Here is a 15,173-nt window from a genome sequence, read left to right as displayed (position 1 = left end):
CTGTCATGGGAAGTAGAGAATAACCTAATGAATTCCGAGACCGTCAAGTTTAGACAGTCCTAAAAAATAACCAGAATAACTGGGCAGTGTGTGTAGTTAAATATCTAAATTTAAGATAGATGAGATTTAAGTGGATCCTGCCTCCTTCTTTTGGGGTTGCATATCTAAATACAAATTTTCTTTTGTTGACAGAGTAAATTAGGATTATCGGAAGGAAAAAAGTCTGTCAGAGCAGACTGGATAGCCATGGAAAAGCTGTGTTCCTAACTTTTCACTATCTTGCAATGGAATTGAAATAACTTTTTTTGGAATCTGTGATAGACTTGGTATTCATTAGGCCTTTCACATAATTAAACTATCGTCCCAGTCATTATTCTTAAAAATGATGTTTTCTTTTCTGTGTTGACTTTAGCAAAATCAGATGCACTTTTTGAATACATTCTTCATCACAGTCGAATTCTGTAATGCCTCCAAAATGTCCTCATGGATAAAGCGGTTTGAAGGCGTAGTCAAGGTTTAGGTACATCTCTAAGGCTGAGGATGAGGAGTAAAGAACTGCAGACAGGAATGATGAAGCTCAAGGGTTTTATTTTAACAGAAATTTGCCCTCCTACCCCAAGCTGTGTATGCTTGTGTTTGCTTCTGAACTTTGTTACCATATGCCTGTTCAGTGTAAAAAAGTCAAGAATTTGCGTACCCTCCATGTTAAAGTACTGTTAATGAGCATTGCCTACGTGCTTCACATCACTCAAATGTACTGCGATGGGAATTTTGGCAGGATGCATGTGGTATTTTTACAAGGAACTTGCAGACATACCTGTCTTCACATGCAGTTTTACATGTACATATGAGAAACATGGATAGAAATATACTTCTAAGCAATTATTTGGTTAAAGCCTCAAAGGCTGTGTCTAAACTATGTGTTCAAAGGCTGTCTTCACAATGGACCAAGGAGCGCTTCCCAGCTCATTGCTCTAGGCTCCCTCTCATCTGTGACCTGACTGTTGGGGTGAGACATGGGCATGCACTGTCCCCCCTTATACATGCTCTGACTTCTGTGGGAAGGAAGCCTGAGCATCGGGGATTGCTGACGTTCTCCTGTTATGCTCTTGATTTGGACAATGATGGGACCACAGCTGCTGTTAGTACTGTGCAACATAGGCAGAGTGATGTGTAAAAGCTCTCTCACCCTACATCAATTGACTAGACCTAGGGGCATAATTACTGGAGAACTTCTAAGACTTAGCTGAGATAAAATAGTGACATCAGGTACAGAAATACACCCTAGTTTAAATCACCATTAGATAGGTGATGTGTGAGTGCCTGGAAAATTTCTGAAATAAGAATTCTTGATTGTTCTTTCTGCAAAACTGGGAGGGAATTTCACGAGAGTTCCTACAGCAGTTTGCCACCAACCTAATTTAGCTGAGGTACCCAAGTCTAATAGCCATAGCTATCTCTGTAGTCAAGGGAGAATGACTGTAATTTGATCAGCTTTTTATCTCTTCTGTGGGCTGAATTGTCCTCAGGAGATGCCAGCCTCTTTCCGTGGTCTCCAGGAGCAGGCTAGGCTCCTAATTTATATGGCTTGCTTGAGCACCTGAATTAGAAGGAGAAATTTGGGTCATCACTTCCGTAATTTTTGGTGCATTACAACTTTAATTTGAAGTTAAGCTCTGAAGTTTCAGAGAAAGAATATGACTTTGTGAGCCATCATAGTTGATAGAAGGGACTGCTTTGTTCTTCTAGTTGTACTTTGAAGGAACATTTCTGTAATTTTTTAACCTGTCATATCTGCGGTGTTATCAATAGAAAATCCATTATGGATCATTGATTTCTAAGTGTATTTAATATTTAGCTTATTTTTTACTGCCTTTTATTTCAGATGTCTTAGTAAGGGAATAATAAAAGGAAGTATGTTATCACTGAAAGATAAAATAATCCCTGCCCGTAATCAGGGATAAGCTAAACAATGCTAGAGTGTGCATGACATGTTTCAGCTTTAGAGAGTCCTCCAAATTGTAGCTAACATCTCTTAACTATGTGAGCCATCAGAGAATTGTGAATGTTAGTCTTGTTTGTTCCTTCCCCCTGGCTTTCATACAATGTGCTTGATTCCTATTGCCAGGAGAGTTTTGCTAATTTACACCTGTTGACAGTCTGATGTCTTTTGATAATTGGCCATGTGGGTGAATGACTACCAAAATTTTGTCTGAACATCAAATATCTGCATGCATAAATTGTTAAACTAAAGCATTTTTCCTCCTGTATAGCATATAATTTAATCCATTATTACTGCCACCTTTAAAGACTGCATATGCCTGAAAGCAGAAAATTAAATAACTGTTTGCCGTTAATACAAATTATTGTGTTTTGACAGCTTGCTAATCAACTGAAGTAAAAATGATGCTGTACAAATAGCGCAATTGCCTTTTAAGTAACTTTTTTTTTAATGGGCATGAGAATTCCCTTTCTTTGGGCCTTTGAACCCTTATAGGATTTGTCCGCTGTGGTATGTTAATGTTCAGAAGCATAAATAAAGCTTTATTTGAGTTGTGCTCTGATGCAGAATGGATTTTTCAGTATAGTTACTCTATGCATAATCTTGGGAAATATTTGACCATCATGTGCTGGTGATAGATGTTACTTCCACTATGGACTGTATCAATTAATGTGCAAATGAGTGATTTAGTATTGAGGAGATTTTGACATAACAATATGTACTTTATGCAATATTCAGGTATGGGCTGTTTCTGGGGAGCTGAGAGGAAGTTTTGGAGGCAGAAGGGAGTCTATTCCACTCAAGTGGGTTACGCAGGAGGGTATACCCCAAATCCTACCTACAAAGAGGTCTGTTCAGGTAAGTCTTTCTCTTTGTTTTTTAAGGGTTGTGAGTAGAATCGTGTCGGATTATGAGTGACAATGAAGGGTAAAAAAAGTGACTGCAGCGACTAAAAAGATTTGGTGTTTAGACAACCTTGGTATTGGCCTTGCATCTTAAACTGTAATGGAATCTATGGTGTGTCCATCCCATTGTTATCTCCTAATAATTAATGAGTTAATGTATGTACAAATATTCTGAGGAAAAAGAAAAAATTATTTCTTCAGGAAGTTAATTCTGTTTCAAACTATGCAAATGTGTTCCTGAGAAAAAGCATGAGTTTTGATTTTACTTTTGTCTGTATCTGAGTATGAACAAAAATCGGAAAGCACACATTCTTTCTTTTTCTTTCCATATAACCAAGAGGTTGTATAGAGGAGTCTAAATTTCTCATTTGCGCTATTATTAATAATTTGCTAAATTTTTATACAGTTCAATGCACAGCATCCTATCATTTCCATGCCAAACCCTTGCATTTATTTTTCATTGCAGTCTTACACTAATCCTTCTATAGTACTAATAATCCAATACAGTTCCTTTCTGTGATCTAAAACATAGAACCACTGGCAGCCAACTGACTAATGTTGCTGTTAAAGCAAATTCTTGCTTTCCTATACTTGCTGGTGGAGAACAGCTTGGAGGTTTTCTTTTGGTTTATTTTCTTGTTAACACTTTTTATGCCAAATGCTGAAGTTGATATACTGTTCTCCCTGACAATCTGTCACAGAGGCTTGATAGAAAGAGTGTAAAAAGTTCAGTGGCACAAACAAATAATGGACACTTTAGCAACTGTGCAGAAGTGCTGCAAGGCATCCAAAAAAGCAGAAACTTTCTGGAAATAGTAAAAAATGGGAAAAGAGATGTTTGAAGGTGGTATAGAATGGAATGGAATGGAATGGAATAGAATGGAATGGAATAGAATAGAATAGAATAGAATAGGATACTTCAGTTGGAAGGGACCTGCAACAATGATCTAGTCCAACTGCCTGACCAATTCAGGGCTGACCAAAAGTTAAAGAAAGTTATTAGGTCATTGTCCAAATGCCTCTATTTTATAGACAATACTGTACTAATTAGAAATTGCCTATAAATGCTAAAGAAAGCATATAGATTAGGGAGAATTTCCAGTGGGAAAGCTCCTAAGTGCAAAAGTTTAGTGTATAGAAATTCAAAAATATCTAGAACAAAAAAAAGGACACCTTGGCTTTAGCATTAACTGATGCATAAATACCCAGAACTCCTGCAAACATAGCAATAAGAAGCTTCATCTAGGGAAGAATCAGTGATGCCTGTCTTATTTATCCAAATGATCCATTACTTCCTAATACTTCTGCACTTTTGTATTCTGTACTTTGATCATTTGCCTGCACTATCTGTAATTTTTATAAGAATGTATAGTCCAAGACCTATCTGGTAATTACTGTCCACTCTGTTTAATGGGTATTAAATAATTAGATTATTTATATAGAATAGGGATGTGCAGCACAACTTCTCTCTTCCAATGCACTCACAGTTCCAGTACACCGAGGGTAGTTATGATGGACTGTTGAGTGTTTCTCCCAAGATGCTGAGTGCTGGCTGTTGGCCAGGGGGAGGTGTGAACACAGGACAAGATGATGTGTCCAGGGAAGTAAAAAAAAGGTACCATCTCTTGCAATTCTGTGCAGTATAGGCTGGTTTTATATTTCAGAATAGCTCCATAGTATTTTAAGCTTTGCGTTTGATTGAGATACTTTGAAAGCTTTTTGTAGCTACTTTATGTGTTGCATTTCATCAACAGTGAACAAAAATAAAAAAGATAATTGAATAATAAGAATCCTGGAATAAAGCAATGGGAAAAATCTTTGAAATCTATTTTCTGATAGTTTTTTTAGTTAGATTTGTAGTGCAAAAACACAGCTGAGGTTATTTTTCTAGTGCTTGTTTTTATACACATTTGCATTATGGATGTTTATATGCCTCCAGATGCTGGACACTAGACGATTTTTGCTCAGAGATATCCAGAAACATAAGCACATATTTCGTAGCCTTGTCTGTGTGAACATAAATGGGATGTGTATGTGCAACACACTTCTGTTCCTAGTTGTGCAGCTGAGCTGAGTTGGAGAATTTACTGATTTCTGCATGCTATTTTTTTCCTACTTAGCTTCCTCTAGCTCTATTTTATTCTGACTTTATTCTGATCTTTTTTTGGCACTTTTTTTCATCTTTGAACATACTTTTTGGAAGCCTCTTTAAAGAGAGCTCTCACAAGTTCCCCTAAGTTATTGCCATCTGGCTGCTCCTAGGTGCCATAGTTTTCATTGGGAAGAATAGTTCTTATGAAATAGTAGACTTCAGTTATGCACTGTGTGATTGCCACTTTCTTATTCTTCTGTTCTGGAAAGATCATCTCTATGGTAAACACTTAACAGTCATGTCCTCTAAATCCAGCTCTAGAAAGGACATCAGGGACACCTAAACAATATCTGCTTGGCAAGGCTTTGAGCTTTACTTTCAGCCCATCCAGTCCTGAGAATCTGTGCAGGAAGTTATTTTAGTCCAACACCTTTCTGACTACTCTGAACAAAAAAAGCAACAATTATTTGGATGAAACATTTAGCACTTCTAAAAGCACATTGTCAACTAGACCTCAGGCAAAATGGTGTGGATTTACTCTTTTCCCCACGCTAAGGTCACTCAAAACATATCAACCAATGGTGGTTTTCTTTATTTAGTTGCCTAAATGTAGGATTTTGTGCCATTTGAGATGCCTGGGAATATCCCATGTGCCATGCTACAGTCACATCTGACAGTTTTTCATGAATGCCCTAGCTGCCCTTGGACATCTCAAAAGTAACTGGATGCCTATAGATGAACAACTAATTCAAATCTAAGGTATCTGTGTGTACATTCACTATCCATACTTCTATCTGGAGCTAAGGACATGGGTGGGCCATGCACTGTTGATTTATGTACATATGTGCTGCTACACAATGTGGAGGCAGGGGAGCATGTGCCTGCTGAGGCATAAGATTTTCCAATCTCTTGTTCTTGGATGTTCTTGAATGCATGCACAGTTTTGATCATGTATCTATCATCTGATCCATGCACGTTATATATCATAGAATCATAGAATGGTTTAGGTTGGAAGGGACCTTTAGACATCATCAAACCCCCTATGGCCTGGGCAAGGACAGCTTTCACTAGATGAAGTTGCTCAAAGCCCCATCCAACCTGACCTTGAACACTTCCAATGATGGGACATCCACAACTTCTCTGGGCAACCTGTTCCAGTGTCTCACCACCCTCATTGTAAGAAATTTCTTCCTTATATCTAATCTAAATCTACACTCTTTCAGTTTAAGACTGTTACCCCTTGTCCTGTCACTACAGAGCTTGGCATAAAGTCTTTCTCCATCTTTCTAATAAGCCCCTAGATCTGCAGACCTAGTATTAAGCTGTATGTGTGTGTGGGGACATCATTTCTCTTACAGCAGCCAGGTGATGGCTGTACTGTTACAGCACTGTGTCGGTACCCCATGAAAACTTAAGTCTCTCAGGATAAAACCTCCAACCTCGTAAGTCTTGAAGAGCAGCATGATTCACCTCGCTGTTGGGGAGGTAGGGAAGTCATGATTCTGCTTGAAAGGGTCAGATTAGTGTTATCCTGTTCAGATGTGGGACAGGTCATTTGAAGATTCTCCTATCAGTTGATGTGGTATTGCCTTGCTAAATTCATGTTTAAGAGATAATTGAGTTACTTTGAAGCTTATGAATACAGTTCTGGAAATTATTTTTACATTTTGTGGTGACAACCATATAGATGAAAATCTGAAAAGGCATTCTGGAGTGCATGAAGGATTTGGAACTATTTTCAGTGCATTAGCCTAATACATAAATACACCATTTTTGGCCAGCATTAGACAACCCAGGATGTTCATTCAGTATGAACATCTTTTCATATTTTGCTTACAGATGTTCAGAACAATTCTGTTTATCTGTATATTCATAAGCTTTTTGAAATCTGCATAGCTCAAGTGGCACTGAAACCAGAAGGGAAAAACTCTGCTGTTGTTATTCATAAACTGGTTATGTACAATTACCATATAAAATATGCAGCTAATGATGATTTTCTTAAAAACAGGACAGTTTATAGGCTTATGGTTCAAGCTGTTAACATCTAAGCAGGTCATTTTATTTTGTTTTGGGTGTTTTCTTTTTTTATCTTCAGTGACTGTAAAGTAAAAAAAAAAAAAGATGAATATGCCTGTTTTTATCCAATATTAGTTAGAAGGCTTAGTGAACATAACAGTATATTTAGTTAGTTAAACCAATTTATAACCTAGTCAATTCTCAGTACCTTTCTGAAGCATATTCTCTTTTACACAAGTCACATTTCTTAATAATTAACAATGCAGTAGAACAGTATGCCACATGGACTTAGTTTCTGTGTTGAGTTACATAAAATACTTGATTGTGAAGTTGTTTCACATTTCCTATGCCGCAAACCCACGTTTTTCTGAGGGATAGTATTGCTTCTTGCATACCAATTAGTCTTTTGACTGATTCTTATATGTAGGAGTTCCAGTCCTCCTTAAAAAGTCTAGGCTTCCAAAGGTCATCTGGAATACTTCTAAATAGCTGATGGAAGAGAGTGGAGAAATGCAAAATTAATTTCTTGCTCTGTTACCTCCTATCCCTTTGGTCAGTTGGTGATTTACAAAGTTAATTCCATCTCTGCTTCTTCTTAGTTATACTTGAAAAGAGGGCAAGACAACCATTGAATTCCACAACAGGTTGATGATTAGCATGTTCTTGCTTTAAGAATGGAAGTGCATGCAGAGGGTTTGACTTGGTGATGTGGGACTTATTTCACATACTTATGCATAAACAGCATGATCATTAAAGCCAACAACAGCAAATCTGACTAGCATTTTTCACAAGTTATTAATAGCAATATAGACAAAATGTAATATGGGAAAATATTTCTTTCCTTCTCAGATTTCCCATTCTCTACAAAATACAGATGAATGTTCTACAAGAAACCATCAGTAGGTTGAGACAGTGTCTTATATTACTTGAAAAGCCCTTCATTTAGACATCACAACACTGTTCTAAAGTGGGTCTGACTCTCCAAAATGTTTAAATGTATAATTAAACTACAAATATTCCCTTCACTTTCTGTAGCTGATAAAGGGATCTGAAGGTTTTCATGAACAGAAACTAAGTCCACAAGATTAAAGTTTCCAAGCAGTAATGAGAATGGCTCAGAACATTTTCTTTTATTATTAAATCGCTGTCAAGAGAATAGATTCCTGTTGTGCCTTTGTCTGTTCTTTTTTTTCTTATAAGAACAGGATATAGGAATTTTAATGACTTATAGATTCTGTGAAGAATATCAGTGTTCACCGTGCCCTTGATCTGTACAACGTGCCTTGATATGATTGGCCAATTGCTCCATCTCTACCCTTTTTTTTTTGCCTAGTTCACCTGTAAGGATGGAAGGAAAGCTTAGCCAATCAAAGTACAAAATACTGTATTGATCAAAGTTAGTGTCATGTACTGTGGATATTAGTGTTTTGTATATTTTTTGTAGCAATTGAAGAACAGGATTTTGTAGAAAATATATAATTTTTATTAACTAGGCCACAGTTAGAATAGTTGTGCCTCTGTAATCGTACGACTACAGTCCTAGGAGCCTCCTAGAAGTGCAGAAAAAACCTTGATATAACCCTATAAACTATAATTTCTCCTCGATGCAATTGCTAAGTCATGAAATAAAATGAATGTACCAATTTCACTTCAAAAAATCATTTGGAAAGGTGATAGCAGATGCTGCTGCGATGTTAAAACCTTGGCAACAAGAATATAACAGATGCATTGAATTTCAGTTACCTGCTATATTGCAGTTCTACCTAGAAAATTGTCTATGTTGACATGACTGACATGCTCTTTTTCAACAGAAGAGCTTCTTGTTGACCAAGAAAACTTCATTATACCTTAGTATACCAGGATACAGAAATATGTTCTGTAGATTCATCATGTAAAAATAAAAGGCAGAAAGAATATTTTTACCAACCATCGTCTGAAAAACAAAAAGCTCCCTGTCCACAAGGAATGGTAGCTGCTCTGCTTAGGGAGTTCTGCTACATTTTTAATCAAGGTTAAGTGTACATTTCCATTTCAGAATTTGACTTCTCAGGGTTAATATCTTGGCCGATTCAGGCTTGAAGAAATTAAACTGATATTTATTATTTAGATACCTGATTGTGCCTTGTGGCAAATTTAAAATCCTAATAGCCTCACTTCTATCCTCTGTTCCTTTTATCTATTTATTTCAGCATTGCCCATAATCACAGGCTTAGGTTGTAGGAGCAGTATAAATACTAAATATATTATTTATTATTAACAACTTTATTTGAATTGTGTTCCGCTGAGATGTGTTGTTTCCGTCTTTCTCATCTCCTGGTTTTATTAAACATATATATAAGATGAAAATGTGATAGCCCCAGAGGTTGAAAGAGCCATTGCAGAACAAGTCAAAGACAAAATCTTCTGACCTGGAGCCTACACTAAGTTCCCAAAGGACCTTCATTTTCAGAAGAGACTCCATGCAGGATTAGGCTGTGCTGTTCACTGTGTCACTGTGCCTGAAGACAGAGTAAGCTGCAGCAGGAAGCTCCTTCTCATTTTAGGCATGGGAACATGATGTATTTGTGAAAAAGATGATGCTGCCAGAGGGCTCACCATTATTATGGCTACTGGGGTTTTCTTACATTTTGCTTTTGCTATGGAGACACTTGAAAAAAAAACGAAACAACAAGGCCATTCTACTCAGCCTACCAAACTGTCCTCCCAGAAGTAGTGATTACTACAGGTGGTAACTCCATTGAAGTCACCTGTGGCTATTTGTGTCCATGAGAACCATTCTTGGTATGTAATATTTGAAGTATCATGTGCAAACTGATAATACAAGTCAAAAGAAAGAGGAAAAACAACAAGCAAAAAAATGCCATGAGGGGTAGAGATTCTAGATGGAAGAAACCAGGGAGAAGCTACAGCTATTGGGAGAGCATCGCTCTGGAAGGAAAGCAAATGGCAGAATATGTTTGCATTTTCCCCGTATTTCTTGTTTATTGTGGTGTGTTTCTGTTATTTTGCTGCTCCTACTGCTTATTCCCCCAGCTGAAATCTTCATTCCTTTAGTGGCACATGACTGAAATGCTTTGGGGGTAATACAAATATTTCTGAGAATATATTTTTCCTGAAATTGGGAAAGTACTGAAATTACTACGTGGAAACATAGCAGCCCACTTTGGCTTACTTCCCTTATGGAACATGTTCCTATGCTGGCATATAAATGTTTATAAATTGAATTAGGGCTGTATCAAAAGAAGTGTGGCTAGCAGGTCAAGGGAGGGGATTCTCCCCCTCTACTCTGCTCTGATGAGACCCCACCTGCAGTACTGCATTCAGCTCTGGGGCCCCCAACAATAAGAAGGACTTGGACCTGTTGGAGCGGGTCCAGAGGAGGGACACAAAGATGGTCAGAGGGCTGGAGCACCCCCCCTGTGAGGAAAGGCTGAGAGAGTTGGGGTTGTTCAGCCTGGAGAAGAGAAGGCTCCGGGAAGACCTTATTGCGGCCTTCCAGTACCTAAAGGGGGCCGACAAGAAAGATGAGGAGGGACTCTTTATCAGGGCATGTAGTGATAGGACAAGGGGTAACGGTTTTAAACTGAAAGAGGGTAGATTTAGGTTAGATATTAGGAAGAAATTCTTTACTGTGAGGGTGGTGAGACACTGGAACAGGTTGGCCAGAGAAGTTGTGGATGCCCCATCCCTGGAAGTGTTCAAGGCCAGGTTGGATGGGGCTTTGAGCAACCTGGTCTAGTGGAAGGTGTCCCTGCCCATGGCAGGGGGGTGGAACTAGATGATCTTTAATGTCCCCTCCAGCCCAAACCATTCTATGATTCTATGATTCTATGATTCTATGAATACTGTCTCACAAAGATGATTAATATTTTGAATAATTCTACAAGTGACCTGCATGGTTTCTGTCTTGGATGAATGGTGAAAATATCTAATTACAAGATTTTCACTTTCTTCTTTTTGCTCAGCTGTGCCTAGGAAGACTATTGTATCTCAGTTTATAATAAGCAAAATTATGATAGTCGAGTTCTGCTCTGTCTTACATTTGCAGACTCAGGCATTCTCACATGAGTTTCTCCAGGTGAGAAGAATTTGTTACATGATTGGAAAGGCAGAGCCTTTGGGGTCCTCATGGCTGTAGTGCACTGTAGCAACAGTTTCCGCATTTGACATTAAGTAACAACAGGGTAAAGGATGCTTTGAGAAGGATTTTGGGAAAGCCAGAGCTCAAGGGAATTCAAGGAATTGCTCACAAAAATTAGGAAAGGTTATAAAAATCCCTTTGGGAGTGTGACACATAGTAGTAGGCAACTGCACTGTAATACTGATTTAGAGACTTACAAAGTGAAGACAGTCACTAAGGAAATAGCTTGTTTTCAGTTAGCTGGTTACACTGAAAAAAACTAAATAGACATAATGCTTGGGTCAATTCAGATTTTTTTTTTCCTGATTAGATTTGGCTGATAGACAAATCAAAGAAATGAAGAAATTGGGACCAAGTAGAACACTGATTTTGTTTTAAATTTTACCTAAATTTTTAGGAAAGATTAAGGTAATGAAACCATATTTTAGAATGGTACTTTGGCTTGAACTAAAAGAAAAATCAAAATATTTCATTATGAAAAGAACAACCCCCCACTTTTCACAGTTCTACAGTGTCATCCATTAAGTGAAACCAGCAACAAAATTGCAAAATTTTGTGGTCAGCCTCAGGATGCATTTTGGGAAGAAGGGCTCATAAAATAGTAAGAGGTTACAACTGCGCACAGCAAGAAATATTTTCTAAGAGAGATCAAGCAGTTTGTTTGAGGAGTCCTAACTTATCTTGGTAAAGCCAAGAAATGAAGGATCCTTCAGGGAAGTCATCTTTCAATTTACTCGCTGATGATTTGCTGTGGGCTAGGACTTGAGTACATCCATTGTAGGTATATTCATTTTAGAAGAGACAAAAATTTTTCAAATGCTTTGGTGCACTAAAAAAGGCAGAGATTTTAAAGCTAGGATAGGCTGTAAATTATGATTGAGTCACAGTTCTGGTGTAACAGAAGGTATAGGATGCCATCTACAAATTTCTGCGTGAAGTATGAGTACCTATTGCTAGGTAGGCACCATCACTTTACGTTTGTATGCTGTCAGGTTGGATGCCCTAAGTACTATTGTAATCACAGTAGTAAGCTATGAAGCCCAAGCCACTGAAAAGACTATTATCCAATTTTTATCTGAATACCCAAAGTGATAGAAAGTCTGCCATTTCCATCAGTAGGAAACTTCCCCACAGTAATAGGATGCAACAGCCCTCATAATTGATTTGTAGAAGGACTGAGCTAGATCTGTTTAACATTGCAGCAGAGATGTTTGCCACCAGAGCTCAAGGGATAATCCACAAGCCACACAAGATACTTCTGACAAAAGATAACTGAGGTAAAATTGATACACAGACTGCCGCTTTTTGTTCATTGACTTCAAGATCCTTTACAAAAATTGTGTCTTCCTGTGTGAGACCTGTCTGCTCCTACAGCATGGGCAGGAGGAAGGGTGGATCACTCTTTTCTTGACCTCAGGATCTAAGATTCATTTAATGAAATATGTTAGCCATTGCTTGACTAACTGGGTCACTCAAAGGTTTATTTGGGTCCCCACTCAGAAACCAAATCCCCTTTTTATTTAAGCTGCCTTTCAGGAAATTTCTGGGACGTACAATCTCAAAAAAGGGAGAAAACAAAGGGAAAGTATTTGACTAATTGAAATATAACTGCTGTGTTGTTCCACACCAAGGACGCATTTAGTCTAACAATCTACTTCAGTGAAAGTTAGCGTAAATTCTGTCTTCATATACCTCAGAGCTTCCAGGTATTTTAGTGATTTAGTATTTAATTATCACTGATGACCTTTTCTGTATTAATTTGTCTATCCATTTGTTTAATATGATTTTATTCCTGGCATTCACAAATATGAGGGGAAAATTGTGGTTTCATTAACTCTAGTGCTGAACCTGTGCAGGAAGTTTCAAAGATAACTTGCTATAGATAAACAATATTTTGCTAAAGGTTATTTCATGCCAGCTAGGTATCAATACGTCTGGGAATGAAGTATTTATTCTGAGGAGTAAGTGAAAAGAGCTTAATTTGCTTTACTGACACTCTGCCTTATTAACAAGTATTCCATAGTTACATGCTATATCTCTACCATCAGTAGAGCTCAAAGCAATGGGTAAGCTGGGAAGTGGAGAAAAAACAAGGTAATGGGGATAAAACAAACAGCAGATCTGTCATAGGAGATCTGAAAATATCAGATTTTTTTTTTTTTTCTTCTGGATGGTTACTGCTTTGAAACCCTTCTGTAATACATCTTTGGAGGCTTTCACTTTGCAGCAGGAAGGAGATGTTTCTTCCCGGCTGCACATCATATGGCATCAGCCTCCCTGGTGTGTTTCACGCACAGCGCTGCTGGCAGGATGTGTTTTTTCTCACCCCATACTTATAATAGTTGCTGTCATTCATCAACACTGGATTCAAATTATATGTGAACTGTGACCACCAACAGTACTAAGAGCATACCTCATTTCCACATCAATGAGATCTTTTCAGCCTGTTGATATGGACAAAGTGGCCAGTCTAAGGTAACTGGCCTTAAACCTGTACTTCAAAAGGAGGAGAAGCCGCCTGCCTGGAATAGAGTCCACTTGGAGCTGCAGACACTTAAAAAAATCAGCAGGGTAAAGTCTTCTGAAAGGCTGTCTCCTCTTTAGCTTCTAAAGAAGCTTCTTTGTTATCAGCACTAGTGACATCCCCAGAAGAGTTGTCATGGCTACGCACAGGCGATATCTATGGCAGTAAACTGAACAGGGCGCAGATTTGGGCATGGGTATGTGATCAGTCCTGCTGCTGGATTGCTTTCGTAGTCCCTGACATGGTCGTAGCCATGCAAGTAGCCTGTCCTAGACAATTCCTAGACGCAGCTGATGGTTAATACAGTACAGATACTCCAACTCAACGAGCAGTGTGGATGCACAAACCCTTTTCAGTTTAGTTGCAAAGTAGGTTCTGTTGTGGCGTTGGCCGTACAGCCAGAGAGTAATCCTAGGCCTGTTGTACTTGCTAACAAATATTTTGCGCTGAGAAACTCAGTGGACTGTTTGGACTGCCCTACTCTTGTTTTCAATCTTTTTTGAGGTGTATTGTATATACTGACATTCACAACCAGCCCTTTAAAACCACGGATCCTAGGACTTCTCTGGCTGGGAAGAAGCAAGAAGGAATTACCAGCTTTGCCTCCTCGACTTTGCATGCGGTGCATGCCTGGAGACACTTCTGTACCTATTACTGGGCGCAAAAATATGCCATGATCGTGGCTGCATACACATCCACCCACAGTGCTAACACACAGATCAAATCTGCCTGGAAAAAAACCCAACCCTGACATGTGGCTAATCTTATTTTTTGTCTACTAGTTCCCCACTTGGTTTTATCCAGTGTTTATTCAGTGAAGCGATTCAATTAGAAACTATTTTTATTTTCTTTCCAAGGAGTGAAAAATGTTAATTGTAGCTGAAATGCCTTCGAGTGATTCTGTTCTAATGTCACATTTCCATAAAGTCTATACAATTTGCTTTCTGCTAGAATAGTACAACAGTAGAACAAAAATACTAAAAAAGTGTCATTAATATTTTGAATGCTAGACTTGGCGTGGACTATGACCTTGCTGGGTAAAGCACAGAAAAAAAAAAAGTCCTTTCCTCCCAAAGTGTACCATATAAGACTAAGAGAAAAGACAACAGATTGCTGCAGACAGTTGGAGAAATCAAAAGAAACTATAAGAGAATTTTAATTAATATGATAAGCCATCATCTCAGCATACTAGTAAGTAATAAAGCCACTGGCTTTTTTTGAGTAGCAAGTAAGTGAGGGGAAAGCAGTTTCAACTATACTGTCCTTGGGTTCCCAGGCTGTTACTGGGTTTTAAACTGGAGCATGATGCAGACTGCAATGGTCCTTCTTCTCAGGAATCTCATCAGCCATGAAAAAGAGAGCTGCACTCCTGTTACCTAGTCCTAGAGTATTTGGTAACATCCGTTGTAGCACCTCTGGGAGAGGTCGGGAGAAGAGTGCTTCTGTCACCAAAAGCATGAGGTCAGCCCACTGAGCGTGAGTGGTGTCCCGGG

General features: G+C 38.4%; 1 protein-coding gene across 1 annotated transcript in view; it reads left to right on the top strand.

The window, feature by feature from the left end:
* The first annotated feature begins 2,727 nt into the window (after positions 1–2,727).
* MSRA (methionine sulfoxide reductase A) overlaps positions 2,728–15,173 on the top strand; it is a 145,502-nt gene continuing 133,056 nt past the window's right edge. Inside the window, exon 1 of the mRNA XM_010583142.1 lies at positions 2,728–2,860. Coding sequence (XP_010581444.1) covers positions 2,728–2,860 — 133 coding nt within the window. The remainder of the gene's footprint in view (positions 2,861–15,173) is intronic.

The sequence above is a fragment of the Haliaeetus leucocephalus genome, unplaced genomic scaffold (genome assembly GCF_000737465.1).
Source record: "Haliaeetus leucocephalus isolate CR32 unplaced genomic scaffold, Haliaeetus_leucocephalus-4.0 Scaffold871, whole genome shotgun sequence".
In the NCBI taxonomy this organism is placed as follows: domain Eukaryota; kingdom Metazoa; phylum Chordata; class Aves; order Accipitriformes; family Accipitridae; genus Haliaeetus; species Haliaeetus leucocephalus.
Note: the sequence above shows the minus strand (reverse complement) of the source record. Positions and strands in the feature narration are given on the sequence as shown.